The 15138-nt window shown below is 34.0% G+C and overlaps 1 protein-coding gene across 3 annotated transcripts in view; it reads left to right on the top strand.

Annotated features, from left to right (window-relative positions):
* The window catches only part of ELP4 (elongator acetyltransferase complex subunit 4), a 247679-nt gene that overhangs the window by 18982 nt on the left and 213559 nt on the right, over nt 1-15138 (top strand). For all 3 annotated transcript variants that reach the window (XR_013550168.2, XM_078433344.2, XM_078433345.2), the window contains exon 3: nt 11978-12099. Coding sequence is in view for 2 of the 3 variants with exons in the window: in XM_078433344.2 (XP_078289470.1) it covers nt 11978-12099 (122 nt within the window). In the remaining variant the exon portion in view is untranslated. The remainder of the gene's footprint in view (nt 1-11977; nt 12100-15138) is intronic.

Here is a 15138-nt window from a genome sequence, read left to right as displayed (position 1 = left end):
TACTCCAATCCTCCAAATCTGTCCCTCTTCCTATGATTACTAGATTATTCAGGCTACCAAGTGACACATGCCAGAGACCTGAGTGATGTACTTGTTTCTCCACTGTACACATCCAGTAATCATTAAATCCCAAGGTTTTTAACCTTTTAAATATCTTAAAATTCTGTCTACTTCTTTCTATTCTTGCTGCTATGACCCTAATTTGGCCATAATCCACAACTTTCACTAAATTATTGTAACAGCTTCTTAGGTTGCTTCCAATGTTTTCTTGCTTCAGTTCATTTTCATACTGTAGCTGGAATGAACTTTCTGATATAAAAATCTAAAGGTAATCATGATATACCCTTACTTAAGACCTTTCTGTGCTATCAATTTTAACATAATGCCCAGCTTCCTTAGCCTAGAAGATAAGGCCTTTAATGATCTGTCACTGCTGATTTACTTTAGGCTTGTCTCTTCTCATGCCCTTACCTCTTTCTTCAAGCATATCATCCTAGGCTTTTAATTCCAACCATTTACCATTCTCTCCAGGACTTTGCTTAAATTCTTTCTTGCTGCCTCCTTTTTTTCCTTTCTTATCCTAGCTCTTAATCATCTCTTAGGTCTCCACTTAGATTCTCTTCCAGAAAGGCTTCCTTAACTATTGCTTTCCTTACCCTCAGCCCACTTAGTATTCCTCCTCTATACTTCTGTAGTATTGCTTATCTACTTTATCATGGCACGTACTACACTTTGTTGAAAATACTTAACCATGTATCTTATTCAGTAGACTATAAGCTCTGTGACCATGGCAACTATGTAAGGGCACCATGAATACATGCTTGAATGAATGAATGCTGTGAAAGCCTGGCTAAAAACAGTTACTTTATACTGGTAAGAAATAGGTAGTCATGGAGTATTTTGAGCTATGAAGAACTATTATGAAAGATGTACTTCAGGAATAAAGTGAAAACTTGAAGTGATGGAAATACTAATTACTCTAATCGAAACATGAGATGATGTCTGTTACTATACTTTTGAGACTTTAAATCATTAATTCATCACATATTTTGATATAACAATGCTACCTAATTTTTCTATTTCTGCATTTCATTATGTGTATTAGATTATAAATGTTTCACTATCTATTCTTAGATTGCTCTGGTATAAAATACCATTTCCCTACATTTTTCCTCTTTTAGTAGGTCCCTCTCAAGAATGTTGATTCTTCTGTTCTTTCTAAATGTGTGGGAGATAAAGGAGAGACAAGAGATAGGATGATTCCCAGATGTTTGGCCTGAAAAGTTTTGGAGTTAGTACCATTAGGTGAAGTCAGAAAAGGAGGAGAAGGAGCAAATGTTAATGTGAAGTATGAATTCGGTTTAAACATACTGAAGTTTATGAGTATTAAATTTAGGCTAGAGAAAAATATTTTGGATTTGTCAATAATATTTGACTGATACTTTATGCAACTGATACTTTTTGGTTGAAGTCATTCATAGGTATGCATTAGAATGCCCAGATTTGTAGACCATGGAGGATCCATAGATGGAACTTTGGGGGGGGGGGGGTCTCTTAATTCCCTGAAATTACATGTAAATTTGTATATGACTGTGTATATTGTTAGAATAAGGTATAACTTGCATCATATTCTCAGAGTGGTCTGAGATTCCAGGAAAGACTAAGAATAACTAGAGTAAAAAGAAAAGCAAATCGAAGTCTAAAGCCAAAGCATATCAGTTAAGGGATAGGTAAAGGAAAATAAGCCCATGAAAGAGATACGAGCATAGCCTCTGGAATCAGACTGGCTGATTCAACTCATAGCCCTGATCTTTACTAACTGTGTCACCTTAGGCAAGCTACTTGCCTTCCCTGTGCCTTCCTTTTCTTACCTATAAGATAGGGATTAACAACATTTATCTTACAAGTTATTATGAGGATTAAGTGAACTAATGCATGACAAGTACATTGCACCATGTTTAGCATATAGTTAGTGGTCAAGATTAGTTACGTATTACTTTTTACAGGATGTTGAGGAGCTCAGAAGTGTTGACCATAGCCCAAAGTGAGAAAAAGAAAGCGAAGATGAAAGTTTCCCCATTCCTGCAGTTGGGATTAAATACTTCCTTGCAGGTCCAGAGATCCACCACAGCTACTTCCTCGTAACTGTTACCATCACCACCATTAGTAAGCATCACAAAGATTGGAGAGAGCAAGAGTGCAATATTCAAGTTCAAAAGTGATCCCTCGCTCAGGCAGGTAACGCGGTACAATTCCTAAGAGCATCAGTCATAGACATTGAGGATCCTTACAAGAAGCAAAGACTGGCATCCTTGTTTCCCAATTGACTTCTTGCTAAACTTCTGAACCTGTAAGCCCTTCAGTGAGTAGTGCATGGTGAGAGAGTCCTTGGAGGAAGCCTGTCTTAAATCTCCCAGGGTTTGTCATCACTCCCGACAACAACACTGTTTTCTGTGTCTGGTGTAGGAAAAGGACAGAAGCCTGCTGGGAGAGATTATATAAATAGCCAAAATAATAATGATAGCAATAGCTAATATTACCAGAGCAGAATTTGAATATGAATTACTGGCCAGCCCCCCAAAACCTAGATTCCACCTCAGAAGGGTTTCTCAAGCAGCAGATGTGACCGAAATGAAACTGAGCACTACCCACAAAAACCACACTTACCACCTACATAGAAACCACCACAACTTCAAAGGCTACAAAACAGCAGGCTTAACTAGACCAGATCATAGTGAGGCTAAGGACATCTCTCCCTAACCAGACAGCCAATTATGTAAGCTGATCACTGCCACGTTTTTCCCCCTGATCTCCTAACAACAGAACTAGGACTTGGAAAGAAGACATGGAGGAAGAGGCATTTTAGAATCTTCCTTTCTTTTGGAACCCCTCTGTCCCACTAAGACTTTCAAGTTACAAGTCTCAGTCTCCACTAAAGGAGGGGGAAGGTTTGCACTGAATATTAAAGTTTTAAACTTGACTGTTCCAAGTTTTAATAACTGAAACTGGTGAGAAAGTCATGGAATTAGCTCTAGATGTCAAGAGATGAGAAAGGAAGATTTGGCATAGCTTAGTTGAAAGTAGTGACTAGAGAAATTTAATAGAAGCAATTCATATTTATTTACCAAGGAATTGAGTCTAAAGAAACAGGGCAATGGGGAACAAGAAGTGTCTTAAAAATAGAGCATGAATGGAGAAGGAGAGTATAATTTCAGGAAGAAATTTGTCCTTGATAATAGCTGCAATAGACAAATGAAATAAAGATTTAAAGTGTCCCAGAAAACAGACAATTAGAAAGTCCTTGGTGACTTTGTGAGCATTCCCAACACAATGAAAGGGGCAGCTCTTTTGGACTTTGATGTTAAGAAAAATTGATATTCCTGTTGTTCCTATCTATTAGGCTTCATTCTACCTCTTGTGTGATTCCATTTACATATGACAGTCCATCAGATTTTTGGAGACAGGTCTCTTACATCCTTTGGGTCTCTTTTTCGTCAACCTAAGTATCCTTTTTCTCATGCTTTCAAGTTCTTTCACCCTCCTGGTCACTTCATTCTGAATATGCTTTAGTTTGTGTAACTCCCTGAATGAAATATATACTATTGCCAGTATGGTCCACTACTGTAGAATAGACTAGGACTTCCATCTCTCAACCTACGAATTAGACTGTTAATTCAGGCCAAAACTACATTTGCTTTTTGGCGATTTTGTCACATCGTTATCATTTTTGCTTTTCCAGTGTTATGGGGATTCACTCAATAGATTAATTAAATGCTTAATGTACAACCTCAAAATTTGTTTCACAAAAATGGTGACTTTCAGCTTGAAGAGTGTATTGTTTTTTGCTCAACTCTAAATAGGTGATCTTCCTCCTATTAGTTTTGACTGCCACATAGGAGTCTTTGAAAAAACTGTGTGTGTGTATATGTGTGCATGTGTGTGTGTGTGTATGTGTGTGCATGTACACTAGGGTGTGTTTTCAGCCAAACTTCAGTAGATCTGGCTGATTTACAAGACAGATTTTTGTTTTTTCCTTAATTATACAAATTATACTACTAAATGTATAGTATGTGCCTACTGCTAGCAATACAACAATAAAATACATTCTCTGCCATGAGGATCTTTTAGCTTGGTGGAGAAATTTCAGTATGTATATTAAATGCTACTGTAGGAGTTAACAAGATGCTCCAGGGCACTCTGGTCATCTCACCCAGCCTTGAGGAAAGCTTCTCCAAGGATGAGTTTACCTAATTTGGGTCTGGGAGGGGCTTTTGAGGGAATTAGCTAGCCAAAAAGGTGAAGTAATTTATGCAACACGTCCTGACTTAAGATGCAGTATAGCAACTAGAGATATTAATTTAAGTTATAAGTGTAGATAAGATCAGTAGGAATTGTATATAGGTAGGAAAAAAGTTACAACTCACACTCATTTAAAATATAAGTAGAAAAAGAGGAATTCTGCCATCTAGTTTATTGTCACTCTTCATTAATGGTACATCACTCAATATTTTTTATTATCTGTGACTCTCCCTAGTTTATGCAGTACTTACCTAATATAGTTGTTCATTCCCTTACTAGTGTATAGATGTAACCTTAATTTTACAAATAATTATTTTAGTTAGGCTTATTTCTCATTTACTTTTACTAAGAAGTTGTTAAACAACCACCATGTCCTTTTATAGGAAATGACAGTATGATACCACTTTTAACGCAAATATTTTTATTATACACATTAAACTCTGCTCTTTGGCGGTGACCACACAGAGCATATAGACCAGGTTAAAGGATTTAGTTCTTTCTCCCAACAGCAATGAGAAACCACTGAAAGGTTTTAAGTTGGGAAGTGAAATGATTGGGTTTGTATTTTCAAAAGGTTACTACTAAATTGGAGGATTAGAGTGGATGCAAAGAAATAAGAGGTGATTGCAGTGGTGTAGGCAAGAGTTTTGGTAGCATGATTAGGGGAGTGACACTGGTGACACTGTGGCATCACAGTGGTGTCGACAAGAGTTGTTGGTAGCATGATTAGGGGAGTGACACTAATTTGAGTGACAATCAAATGTCAGAAATACTTTGAAAATAAATATAACAGGATTTTAAGGATGGGGAAAGGAATGCATTGGTGGGAGAGAGAAAAGAGGAATCAAAAATAAGTCCTGATTTCCTAAAAACTGAAATGACCACATTTGGAAGAAAAAAATAATGAGTTAGTGAGTTCCGTCTTGGATATGTGTGATTTGAGGCACTTTTGTACTTCTGTATTTAATAACAACGAAAGGGCCCCTGGGTGGCTCAGTAGGTTAAGTGTCTGACTCTTGATTTCAGCTCAGGTCATGATCTTGTGGTTGGTGAGTTCAAGACCTGTGTTGGACTCTGCACTGACAGTGTAGAACCTGCTTGGGATTCTCTTTCTCCCTCTCTCTCTGTCCCTCCCCAACTTGTGCTTGCACTCTTTCTCTCTCTTTCTCTAAAAACAAACAAACAAACAAATAAATAAATAAATAAATAAATAAATAAACAAACAAACAAATAAAAGATTTAATAATAACAAAAGCCTAAAAGCAGGAAAAGTCCATGGTAGAGAGATGATGAAATAAATTCTAGTACATACATTTTCTAGAATATTATGGCCCCTGAAACATGACAGCTACAAGACTATGAAACATGTGAAAATAGGAGAACATAAAATTCAGTAATAATTGTAACCATGTAGGAAAACACCACAGAAAAAGTACTGAAAGGAAATATAGCACAGTTTAGCAATTCTGTGAAAGTGATGGATGGTGGAAGAGTTTTTAAAAATTTATTTTCCATGTTGTAAAATGTCAGCCTTAGAAAGTAAAAATTTTAGTATCCAATTTGGTTTTTACATCAGTGATTTTTAATGACCTGTGTTTATATGGTTGCTTCTGTAAACTAACCCACTAGTAATTCCTTAAGGTAAAATCAATTCTTTTTTTAAACATGACTTTCTGAGGTTTTTTTTTTTTTTCCTGAAGTTGAATAGAGATAAATTGTTAGTTATGTAAAGTGAGTGCCCCGCCCTCCCCCCAGTTTGATAACTGCATTAGAGAATAGGCAGTGCCGGTCACCTTACCTCCATCCGTCTCTGTTCTCTTTTCCACCTGTCAGCTGTAAGCAGTACAGAGGCATTGAAAGTGTTTTTCCCTTACACACAAAACTTTCATGAAATGCTCCTAAATCCACGTCAAGCCCATTTTGCGTCTTTTAGATTTGTGGATATTAACTTGCGATGATAGTATTAAAGAACTATGTTCTTTAATATATACAACTGAACTTCATATAAATCTACTATACTTTTGATCATGGATTTGCTCTAATTCACTATACTGAGAAGGTTTATCAACAAGTTACCACCTGCTGTTTTAATTGCACCTTAAGAAAGCGTTTCAATAAACCAACTTTACTGAACTATAAATTACACACAATGAAATGGACCCATTTTAAGTGTATATGTTAGTTACATTTTACAAATGTGTATATACATAGAACCACCACAGCAATCAAGATATAAAACATTTGCATGCATCTTCCAAAATTTCCTCAAGCCCAAAAAAGTTTTCTGGCTCCAAACATCTAACTCCCTTCTATCACTAGAGATTAGTTTTACTTTCTGTAGAATGTCACATAAAGGCAACCATGCCATGCATAATTTTTGTGTTGGCTTTTTTCACTTAGCTTAATGTTTTTGAGATTAATCTATGTTGCATGTACATTATTTTATTGTTTAGAAGTATTTCATTTGTGAATGTACCATTTGTCTTTTCCATTCACAAATTGATGGGCATTCGTGTTGTTTACAGCTTTTGGATGTTACCAAAATTGCCATAAACATTCTGTATAAAACTATGTATGGACATGTGTTTTCATGTCTCATGGACATGGAAAAATGCAGGAGTAGCGTTGCTGGTTCGTTTAAGTGTAAGTTTAACTTTATCAGAAATTGCCAAACTATCTTCTGAAGCAGCTGTACCATTTTGCATTGCCACTAGCAATGTAGGAGCATTTTATTTGTTCCACATTCTTGTCAATACTTAGTATTGTATTTTTATTTTACCTTTTCTAGTAGGATTGTAGTGGTCTCTCACAGTGTTTTTTGGGTTTTTTTTCCCCCAGGGTTTAATACAGTTAAACTTATTTTTATACATTTACTGGATATTCATATGTCTTCTTTTGTGAAGGGTGTATTCAGATCTTTTGCTCATTTTTATATTAGGTGGTTTGTCCTCATGGAATTAGAAGACTTTTTAGTGTGTACACTGGATACTAGTTCTCTATCAGATATATGTATTGCAAATATTTTCTGTAGCTTGCTATCCATTTTTTTTCTGTTATGGTTCATGCTTCCATACCTTGAAAAATCTACTCCAAGGTTGCAAAGTTATTCCCTATGTTTTCTTCTAATAGTTTTATTGTTTCAGCTCTTATATTTAGTTTTGTGATACATTTCAAGGTAAATATTTGAGTATTAGTATGAAGTAACGTAGAAATTTTGTTGATTTTTTTTTTTTTTTAATTTATAGTCTGGGGTAAGACTGAGATTTTTTGTTGTGTTTTGCATCTGGGTGCCCATTATTCCAGGACAATTTGTCAAAAAGAAAACAATTATTTCTCCACCTTTGTAAAAAATCAGTCATGTGGGTTTATTTATGGACTCTATCCTTTTATATTGATTTCTATTTCTATCCTTTAGCTAATTCCGTATTGCCTTGATTATAGCTTTATCCTAAGTCTTGAAATCAGATAGTAAGTCCTCCAACTGTTCTTTTTCAAATTTGTTGGACTATTCTAGGAACTTTGGATTTCTATGTAAATTTCAGAATTAGCTTATCAGTTTCTCCCAAAATCTTATGGGGTTTGCATTGGAATTCCATTAAAACTATAGATCAGTTTAGAAAGATTTGAGTCTTGTATTCCCTGAACAGGGTATACTTCTCTATTTATTTAGGCTTTCTTTACTTACTCTCAGAATATTTTGTACTTTTCATTGTGGGGCTAATTCATGCACATATATATATTGTCAAATTTCTCCAAAATATTTCATGGTTTTTTCAATTGATCATAAATGGAATTTTTAAAATTTCAGTTTCTAAAGTAAGATTTTAATATTTTGAAGTGTTTTGCAACTTGTTTTTTGGAATAGCATGTGGTTTATCTTGGTGTACATTCTAGATGCACTAAAGAATGTATATTCCAGAAGCAGTGCTATCAACAATAGCCAAATTATGGGAAGAGCCCAAATGTTCATCAACTGATGAATGGATTAAGAGGATCCAGAAGCAGTGCTATCAACAATAGCCAAATTATGGGAAGAGCCCAAATGTCCATCAACTGATGAATAGATTAAGAGGATGTGGCGTGTGTGTGTGTGTGTGTATATATAATGGAATACTACTCAGCAATGAAAAAGAATGAAATATCTTGCCATTTGCAACAATGTAGATGTATCTGGAGGATATTATGCTAAGCAAAATAAGTCAGTCAGAGAAAGACAGATATCATATGATTTTACTCATATGTGGAATTTGAGAAACTCAACAGATGAACATAGGGGAAGGGAAGGAAAAATAAGATAAAAACAGAGAGGGAGGCAAACCATAAGAGACTCCAAATACAGAGAACAAACAGGGTTGATGGGAGTGGGGTAATTGGTGATGGGCATTAAGAAGGGCACTTGTTGGGATGAGCACTGGGTGTTGTATGTAAGAGATGAATCACTTGGTTCTACTCCTAAAGCCCAGACTACACTGTATGTTAACTAACGAGATTAAAAAAAAAAAAAAGAATGTATATTCTGGAACTGTATATTATCTAATTCAAAGTGGTTGATAAGGTTCAGATTTTCTATTTTCTAAATGATTTTTCTCTTTAGCTATTCTGCCAGTTACTAAGAAATGTATGATAAAATCTCCAAATTGAACTTATGTCTATCTTTACTTAGTTCTGTCAGTTTTGCTTTAAACAGTTGTATTTTTTTCAGAAATTCAAAGAAACAATTTATCCACACACATCTATGCACATAAGTACATATATACATGATCACAGAGTGTTATAATTTCTTACATATTTGTCATTATTTATATTCTTTATTCCTTCCTATAAATGCAGTTTAACGTGTTGTGTAATTTTCCTTTAGCTTTTAGGTCCTGTAGTACAAGTCTGCTGTCCTATCTGAAAATAGTATTTCACCTCAGTTGTTGAATGTGTTTTACACATTGATAATTTTTTATTACTTGTTTCTCTTTCAACTCTTATAATATATAATTACCATATCCTCCAGCCTTTGTTGTTTCAGATGAAAAAATCACTTGTTGATTTTATCATTGTGCCTCTGTATGTCATATGTCATTTCTCCCTGCTGCTTCTAAGATTTAACTATGGTGTACTTAGATTTGGGGAGTTTTTTTGGGTTTTTTTTTTTTTTTTTTGCATTTATCCTAGGAGAGGCTTCTTGTACTTCTTAGATCTGTAACTGAATATTTGATCAAATAGAAAATTTAAATACTGTTTCTGTTTCTTATTGTCTCCCAGTGACTAGGACTCATGTTTTGGACTGCTCTGTATTGTTCCACATCTCTGAGGTTCTGTTCAATTTTCTTAATTTTTTTCCTTGTTCTTCAGATTTCATCATTTCTGTTGATCTCCCTTCAGATGTACTGATTGTTTTTTTTCCTTCCTTCATCTCCAATCTACTCATGAAATCACAAATAAGTTTTTCCTATAAGGAATAATAATTTTAAGCTCTAAATTTTCTGTCATTCATTTGTATAGTTTCTCGTCCTCTTTCGATATTCCTTTTCTGTTCACTTATTGATATATTTTCCTTTAATACTTTTAATGCATTTTACTTTGAGTCAGTTTCTGTAGGTTGTGTTTTCCTTAGTATGGATCACATTCAGTAATTTTTGGTTGAAATCTTAACACTGTAAAAAATGCATTGATTATGAATTCTATTCTGTTTTCCTGAGGATTTCAGGTTTTTTTGTTTTAATAGACAGTTAATTTGCCTGATCTTAAATTAACTCTCATTTCAATATATTGTGCAGCAGATAGTATCTCTGCTGGATTTTCCAGATTTTAGGTTTTGCTTTTTTAACTTGGTCACACAGGGCTGTCTCTTACAATCAGAATTTAGAAGAGAACCAAATATTTGTACAGAATTTATACTCAAATTTGGGGGCTCACACTTTCTATGGTTCTCAGCCCTGAGTTTTGTCCTCTGCCACCTCAAGTCAGTGAGACTTCAGCTTTCTTTAATACAAGATTCTGCTCTCAGGTGGGGAAATAAACGCCTTCAGGGGAGCATTAAATTTGTAAATCTCACATGATTTCATTGTCTTTCAAGTTTATCCTGTTCTCTCTTTCCTACTTAACTGTTTCTTTCTCCCTCTCATGCATAGATAATAGATGGCTTAGAGGTCAACCAGGGATTTGGGCACATTTGATAACATTTGCGGAACTCTTACTTCAAGGATTTTTCCCTTAAACTTTCAGCTGTTTTCTGAACTCTACATTCTGCTATCTCAGGCTGGAAAGGATTTGAATTAAAGCTGCCAGAGCTAAGGGAGGTTAAGAACACTTTTAAGCAAAAAAGCCAGAAATTAGAAATTCTTACATGTCATGATCACAGTCTTTCAAAAGGAAACTGCTGTGGTTTCTGTTTTTCGTTGCTTTCCAATGCCTTCAAATATTTTTTAATGATTTTTTTTCAGGTTTTATAATTATAGCTGCAAGAGGCTTTGCACAGTGCTAACATTACCACAAATTCAAACTTTCTTAGGAATATTTTTTAATAATGAGACACCTGGGTGGCTCAGTTGATTAGGAATATTTTTTAATAGTGTGGGTTTTACAGATATTAACAATGCCTGACATATTACAGGAACTCAATTAATATTTGTTGAATAAATTAATCATGGCTTCTCTTTTTTTAGATAATGCAATAAATTTACCTTTGTCTCTGGTTTTGTGTTGTCTTCAAAGTATTAAAGGAAAGAAGACTGATATAAAAATGTAGGCATGTAGCTATCAGTAATATTAAGAAAACAAAGATATACTCAAGTTGTTTATATTATGTCACAAAATCACAAAAATATTAACACATTTTTGTCAAACCTGACACATCATTTTTTCATAAAAATTCAGAAAGGAGGATGAAGGAATAATGAAAGGTAAAAGGACTGTTTACTAGGAAATCATTTAGTACAAATTTAAGAACTCTCAACTGAAAATCTTCAATTTTAAATTGCTATTGGATATAAAGCCTAAAACACAAATGTAGAAGTAATACTATTTTTACAAATTTTATAAATATTAATTTTCAGGCTACATACACTAAGTGCTTAATTGTTGTGACATGTAAGAAATTAAGTGTGAGTTTACAAACTGATTGGTAGATAAGAATAGCCATTTTAATGTTTCTTTACTTTTGAGAGAGAGAGAGAGCACAAATGGAGGAGGGACAGACAGAGAAAAGGAGGCACAGAATCCGAATCAGGCTCCAGGCTCTGAGCTGTCAGTGCAGAGCCAACACTGGACTCGAACTCACAAACTGTGAGATCATGACCTGAGCCAAAGTTGGATGCTTAACCAACTAAACTACCCAGGCACCTCAAGAATAGCCATTTTAGAGGTGCAATGCCTAAAAAAAAAAAATCTTAGTAAAGACAAAAATATCTGTGATTTCCTTGCTATAAGCATACATAATCCTCTAACTTTTGTGGATATCAGAAGTGGTGCAATAGATTGAGAAAAATTTTGAAATCAGACTATATTAAAAGGACTCACTTCTCATTGACCACCTAGATAAATAAGTCTCTTAGCCTATCTAACTGTACTTTAGGAAGACAGTTATTACCCCACCTCATATACTTGTTTTAAGGAGAAAAATTACAAGAATGTCTGAGTATGCTTGGTATATGATAGGATTCTGACTATAATTTTTTCTTTTTTACAGAAGAGGATAAATATAATATTTATTCTTCTTTGCTCTTCAAGTATTTCCTGGCAGAAGGAATCATCAATGGGCATACTTTGTTGGTTGCATCTGCAAAAGAAGACCCGGCTGATATTTTACAGGTATAGGATATACTATTCAATATTTCATTTTGAACATTTCATGAAAAAATATTGCTTATATATATGTAAACAAAATATATGTTTGTATATATACAAACTGTATTTAAATCCATTAATGGGAGCATACATATATTTTATTCTCTTAAAATTTATTTGAACATGTAGTTTCATTTAAAAAAATTTTTTTAATGTTTATTTATTTTTGAGACAGAGAGAGACAGAACATGAGCAGGGGAGGGGCAGAGAGAGAGGGAAACACAGAATCTGAAGCAGGCTCAGGCTCTGAGCTGTCAGCACAGAGCCCGACACGGGGCTTGAACTCACAAACCATGAGATCATGACCTGAGCCGAAGTTGGTTGCTCAACCAACTGAGCCACCCAGGTGCCTCCCTTTTTTTTTTTATTAAATTTTCTTTTTATGTTTGTTTATTTTTGAGACAGAAACACATGTAGTTTCATTTTTAAATTAATGTTCTCAGACAGTTTTTTAACTTAAAATTGATATTGGCAGTGGGAAAAATAATAATAAGCTACTAAAAACTGAAATACATAAAATTATTGCTATACTATAGTCGTGAAAATAAGAGAACTCTGTAAAAAGTTAGGTAAAGAAAAACAACAGCAGAATATTATCAGATATTAAATACCAGTATCCTAAAGATGTAAATCAGAAGAAAGATACAGAAATTAGAAGTACTCATTTATTGGGTGCCTCGGTGGCTCAGTCAGTTAAGTGGGCGATTTTGACTCAGGTCATGATCTCACTGTTCGTGAGTTCAAGCCCCATGCCGGGCTCTGTGCTGACAGCTCAGAGCCTAGAGCCTGTTTCAGATTCTGCGTCTCCCTCTCTCTCTGCTCCTCCCCAACTCAAGCTCTGTCTCTGTTTCTCTCTCAAAGTAAATAAACAGTAAAAAATTTAAAAAAAAAAAAAACAACCTAGGAAAAAAGTACTCATCTATTAATATTATTTTGCTTTGAAAATAACAGAAATTATTCTTTTCCAAGAAACAAGTAATAAAATAAAATACGTGGTCAATGTACTATATCTTTTTAAAACCAAAGCACACTTTAAAATTCAAAGAGGACAATATATATGCCCAGGACAATATATATATATATATATATATATTTCATATATCTTTTATATTTCTTTCATTTTTTAATATGTAATAATAAAATAGTTGGATTTAAAAGAATAATATGCCATTCTCATTTTTGTATTAAAAAATTATAAAAAATATTGTTTTCAACCTGCATACCCTTAATGTGGTCTAGTTAGTTTTCACAAGTTTAGAATAGACTGAATTAAAAATTTATGCCTATACAAATTGTAATTATTTATAATCTTCATAACACCAACATGTAGACAAAGTTTGTAGTGTATCCCTGAGAAGAACAAATGAACTATTTAAAATGAGAAGTTGAGGAGTAACATAGATAAGTAGGTTTTCCTACATAATATTCAGTCAGGATTTCAGTGTTCCCAACTCTATTAGAGTTATATAAGAGTCATTTGTATTAAACAGTCCGAAAATGAATGACCAAAACGAAGGCATTAATAGCATTTAGAGATACACCATGGGTCAGTGTCGGGGGGGGGGGGGGGGATGGGGAGGTAGAGTGGGGAATGCTGTAATTGCTTAGCTTTAATTTTATGATGTATGCTTGGGAATTTCTGGAACCTATAACCAAGACAAATATTGCTGGTACAAGAAAAGGGAAAAGAAAATCTTAGAGACCATAATTATCTTAAAACTGTGTATAACTAAAAGACAAGTAAAGGATAAAAAGCCCCATCAGCTGCCTAAGATATATTATATAACCACCCAGCAATTTATCCATCATCCTTTGAAAACATATTCATGCCTATTGTAGTCAAATCTCCTTCAGGAAGTCAGCATTAAGATGTAATGTTGAAAAATTACACCCCTTAGAAAATCCTATAGAACAATATACATGATGTTGTTAAAGCTTTTAAAAACACATTGGTAAGTATTTTTCAGTTAACTTTTTTTATCTAAGAGAATGTTCGTAATCATCTCAAATACAGTGATAAGTATTCTCTGAAATTTTTCTATGGAATGTTTTGTAAAATAGCAAAAATTAGATTTTTAAGTTAAAATATTTGTGTTTATCAGTAGGTAGGCTGATTTTTTTCGAAATAAAAAATATAGTCACACACGTACATACATAATTTCTTTAGAACTTGAAAATGCTGCATTTTTCTATTACATACTTTGCATAATTTTAAACCATATATGTTAATAAACCATATATGTTAATATTTGTAATGTGATTTTCAGAAGTAAATTAAATGCTATTTCTTAATATACTCAGGTAAGTGTTAAAGCTTAATTCAAATACTTTTAGTGACGACATGCCTGTATTGATTATATTCATGCAGGAAGAGATGTCTAATATCTGGAACAAAGGGTTAATTCCTGACTTACGGCATTAACTTTCTGAATTATATGTTTTATACATTATGTACTATCCAAAATCTACTACAGTTAGAATAAAGAGGGAGGCTAGGATGATTTTAGGAGCTTAAATGTTTTACTTTTTAATATGCATTCAAGATAAGTAATGGTTATAGGCAGGAATATCGATAACTTATCTTGATGTTTACTAAAGGTTTACAGAACATATTTTTTAACATCATACATACTAATAAGCAAATAGTCCATATTTAAAATCAATTATTATGAAAGTACCCATATCTAATATAGACAAAGTCTTTCATAATTGAAAATGAATTACCTTATATTAACCCATGAATCCTGGAATAAGTAACAGTTTATTTAAAATAAACCATATCAGGGGCACCTAGGTGGCTCAGTTGGTTAAGCATCTGACTCTTGATTTCAGCTCAGGTCATGATCTCATAGTTCATGAGTTCGAGCCCCACTTCACGATGACAGCGTTGAGGTCTGGTTGAGATTCTTTCTCCCTCTCTCCCTGCCCCCCCCCCCCTTGCACGTTCTCTCTCTCTCTCTCTCTCTCTCTCTCTCTCTCTCTCTCTCAAAAATAAATAAATAA

Source organism: Panthera onca, chromosome D1, assembly GCF_046562875.1.
Source record: "Panthera onca isolate mPanOnc1 chromosome D1, mPanOnc1 haplotype 2, whole genome shotgun sequence".
NCBI lineage: Eukaryota > Metazoa > Chordata > Mammalia > Carnivora > Felidae > Panthera > Panthera onca.
The sequence above is the reverse complement of the archived record's forward strand: the minus strand, read 5'-3'. Positions and strand labels throughout refer to the sequence as shown.